This window comes from Limulus polyphemus, unplaced genomic scaffold (genome assembly GCF_000517525.1).
Source record: "Limulus polyphemus unplaced genomic scaffold, Limulus_polyphemus-2.1.2 Scaffold1228, whole genome shotgun sequence".
In the NCBI taxonomy this organism is placed as follows: domain Eukaryota; kingdom Metazoa; phylum Arthropoda; class Merostomata; order Xiphosura; family Limulidae; genus Limulus; species Limulus polyphemus.
Window position 1 is genome coordinate 142,779 of NW_013666838.1, and position 2,988 is coordinate 145,766.

The 2,988-nt window shown below is 35.1% G+C and overlaps 1 protein-coding gene across 2 annotated transcripts in view; it reads left to right on the top strand.

Annotated features, from left to right (window-relative positions):
* The window catches only part of LOC106462699 (protein roadkill-like), a 69,640-nt gene that overhangs the window by 53,727 nt on the left and 12,925 nt on the right, over positions 1–2,988 (top strand). For both annotated transcript variants that reach the window (XM_022390020.1, XM_013922644.2), the window contains one exon: positions 2,240–2,361. In XM_022390020.1, coding sequence (XP_022245728.1) covers positions 2,264–2,361 — 98 coding nt within the window. In that variant the 5' untranslated portion in view covers positions 2,240–2,263. The remainder of the gene's footprint in view (positions 1–2,239; positions 2,362–2,988) is intronic.

A 2,988-nucleotide genomic window follows, 5' to 3' on the forward strand; every position in this document is an offset into this window, starting at 1 on the left:
GATAGTCTAGAAACGTGGCGTGACACTAGTCACGTGACCTCGCTGACGCAACAATATAAAGGAATTGTATATTGAAACCTCTGAATGAAATAAATGAACCCTGAAGTACTCCACTTGTAACAGTAATCCAATTATAACTTTGTTTACAACAACCCTCGGCTTTCTTCCATCTAACCACTTTTCAATCCAGTGAACCAACTTATCCCCCACATTATCTTTACAAGCCTTTTAGCTGGCACCTTGTCAAATGCTTTCTGAGAATCCACATACACCAAATTCGCATCCTTACCTTTATCTACATATCAGTACCCTCTTCAAAACATTTCAAAAGATTACTAGTAGGCCTAATGATACTGAATTAGGTTAAGCCAAAATCCACACACTGAGTCATAAAAGTAATTATAATGCATAAAACTTTCAAAAAGCAAATAAATATTTGCTATCTTGTATCAAATAACAGTTAACTAAATTAGCTATGATAAGAAATAGCAAACTTAATTATTTTACTTATAAAGCATGTAAATCCACAATTTGACCATTATTTGAACAGACATAAAACAAGTTAAGTTAGCAGTTGAGACTAAGTTTGAATTATGAGTAGTCACAAAGAGAAAACTGGCCACTTTTAATCAGTTAATTATATGACTGTTGGGACACTCATGTTCTACGGGACTACCAGCAAGACAACAACTGACCCCCTCAAGGTGGTTTCCTGTACTAGGTGATGGAACCTCCCAGGGAAGGTTCTGTATTTTCAGTTTACCTGTGAAGGGATTCTAGTGGTTGAGGAGCATCACTGATGGTCCTTTATGTCATTGACACTTTAACATACCACCTTGGCCTTGAATTCCTGTAGATTGGTGGCTTCTCCAGAGTCAATTGGCTGGCCCTGTTGGGTTAGGGTCAACCAAGTACCAGTGTTGGACGTCCACCACAGGTGTTGTGGACATTGTTTCTGATACTGGTGTTTGGTTATGGTGCCCACAAAACCCTGGCATCTCTAAAATGTTCTACTTTAGCACTGTAGTGCATCCCCTTGCAGGACTCTATGGTGGGTGGAGTCAGTGGGCACTGAAGTTTCTCTCTTTTGTATGGATCTTGTCCACAGTGACCAAAAAAAAAAGAGCACATTGATAGGAAAGTGACCACGTTTGGAGAACTTTGAACAGCATTTTGCACCTGTACCTCACTTTTTCATCATGCATTCTTTATCGGACAAACCTTTAAGGCAAATGTCTCCCATTTTTATTCGGATGGGATTAAAGGGGCTTGCTGGCTCTCCAAAGTCGGTGAAGAAGCTACATTCTAGGGACATCTTGGTGGAATCATCTACATCAAAACACAGTGAACTCCTCCTGAATTTGAAGGCCATTGGGGATATATCTATTGAGGTTGCTCACCATGCTACTTATAATTCCTCCCAAGGAGGGATTGTTGAGACGGATTTATGAAACATCCCCGAGTCATAGATCCTAGCAGGTTTCTCAAGATCTGTGACCATCAGATAGAACATGACCAAACATGGCGACATGAATCCGTAATAACGTGATGGGACTCCAAAATTGTTTTAATATAATGTACTCAGCTTCGTATAACATTGGGTTCCTGAGTTCTAACCATGACTTGTGTCGTATCTGATATATTATAATGTAGATGAGCTTGTTAGTTGTTGCAGGTATTTCTGTATTATTATATAGTTATAGTTTTATTAACTCCTAAAAACTTCTTTGGAAAGAGTTGAGGAACAAAGTTTTATACTAAAGTCAATATTGTAAAACAAAGTAATTTCCTTTTCTTCTTTACAACACATCATCTCTCCTCAACCAGAGACAAAGTAGTGTTTTTCAGTGGCAGACCAAGGAATAAGAAATTCTGGTAATTGTTTTTTTGGAGATGCTGCATAAACCGCAGCAAAGTCCAGAATCTGTTGTATCCAGATGTCGAAACCATATGACTGTAATGTATTTTGGTCGGTTATACAACAAGAAATACCTTCATTACCTATGAAGTTTCTTCAGATCATGTGGCCAGTCATAACTTAGTCAATTTCGGAAACTGTAAATTGCAATCATCATATGCTACATTCTTTATAAGTTTCACCAAAATCAGACATTTTAAGTCTGATTCCTACCACTGAGGCACTCCTGGTTGAGGGAAAGATCCTGTGTTAAATAGATTTAAATAATGATTCAGAAAAGATATTTGTAAAACTTGTGGTTTTGTTTGTTGTTTTTTTCAGGTGAAAGTGATCAAATTTTCATACATGTGGACAATAAATAACTTTAGTTTTTGTAGAGAAGAAATGGGAGAGGTTCTAAAAAGTTCCACATTTTCTGCGGGAGCAAATGACAAACTCAGATGGTAGGTTTTTATAGTAATCGTAATGAAACTTTTCTTGTAATAAATAAATGTGTGCAAAATGAATTGAGTTACACTTTTATGCTGTAAGTACATAACAAATTTTTCGTAAACTAAAACAGCAGTTGGAATTAGATTTGATCATGTTTCTGAAGTTAGTTTTGAAACATCAGAAATAATTATTAAAAATTGTGTATTTACTAATTTTATTTAATATTTTCAAATCTATGTAATTATAAAGGTTATTGCTAATCCTATACCAGAACACACAGTCCGAGATGATTGGCAAATAGCTTGCTTTGCTTACTTTTTTTCAATAAACATGTGCAACTTTCCAAATCCATGCTTAGTACATCATACTTCATCAAAACTACTTATTTATAATATTAGAATAAAAAAAATTGGACAAATTCAAGACTATTTGTACATATGTGTTAACAGATTCTTTTAAATAAGCATGTCTCTAAATACAGACAATTATATACATTCAACTTTTGATCAGTGGGATTAATCACATATTTTAAAACATGCATGAATATATATAAAAAAAAATTTTTACTTAATTTCCAAAATGTAAGTAAGTGTAGGGATGGCTAATATCAATCCTTCAAATACAATGCAAACAAGATA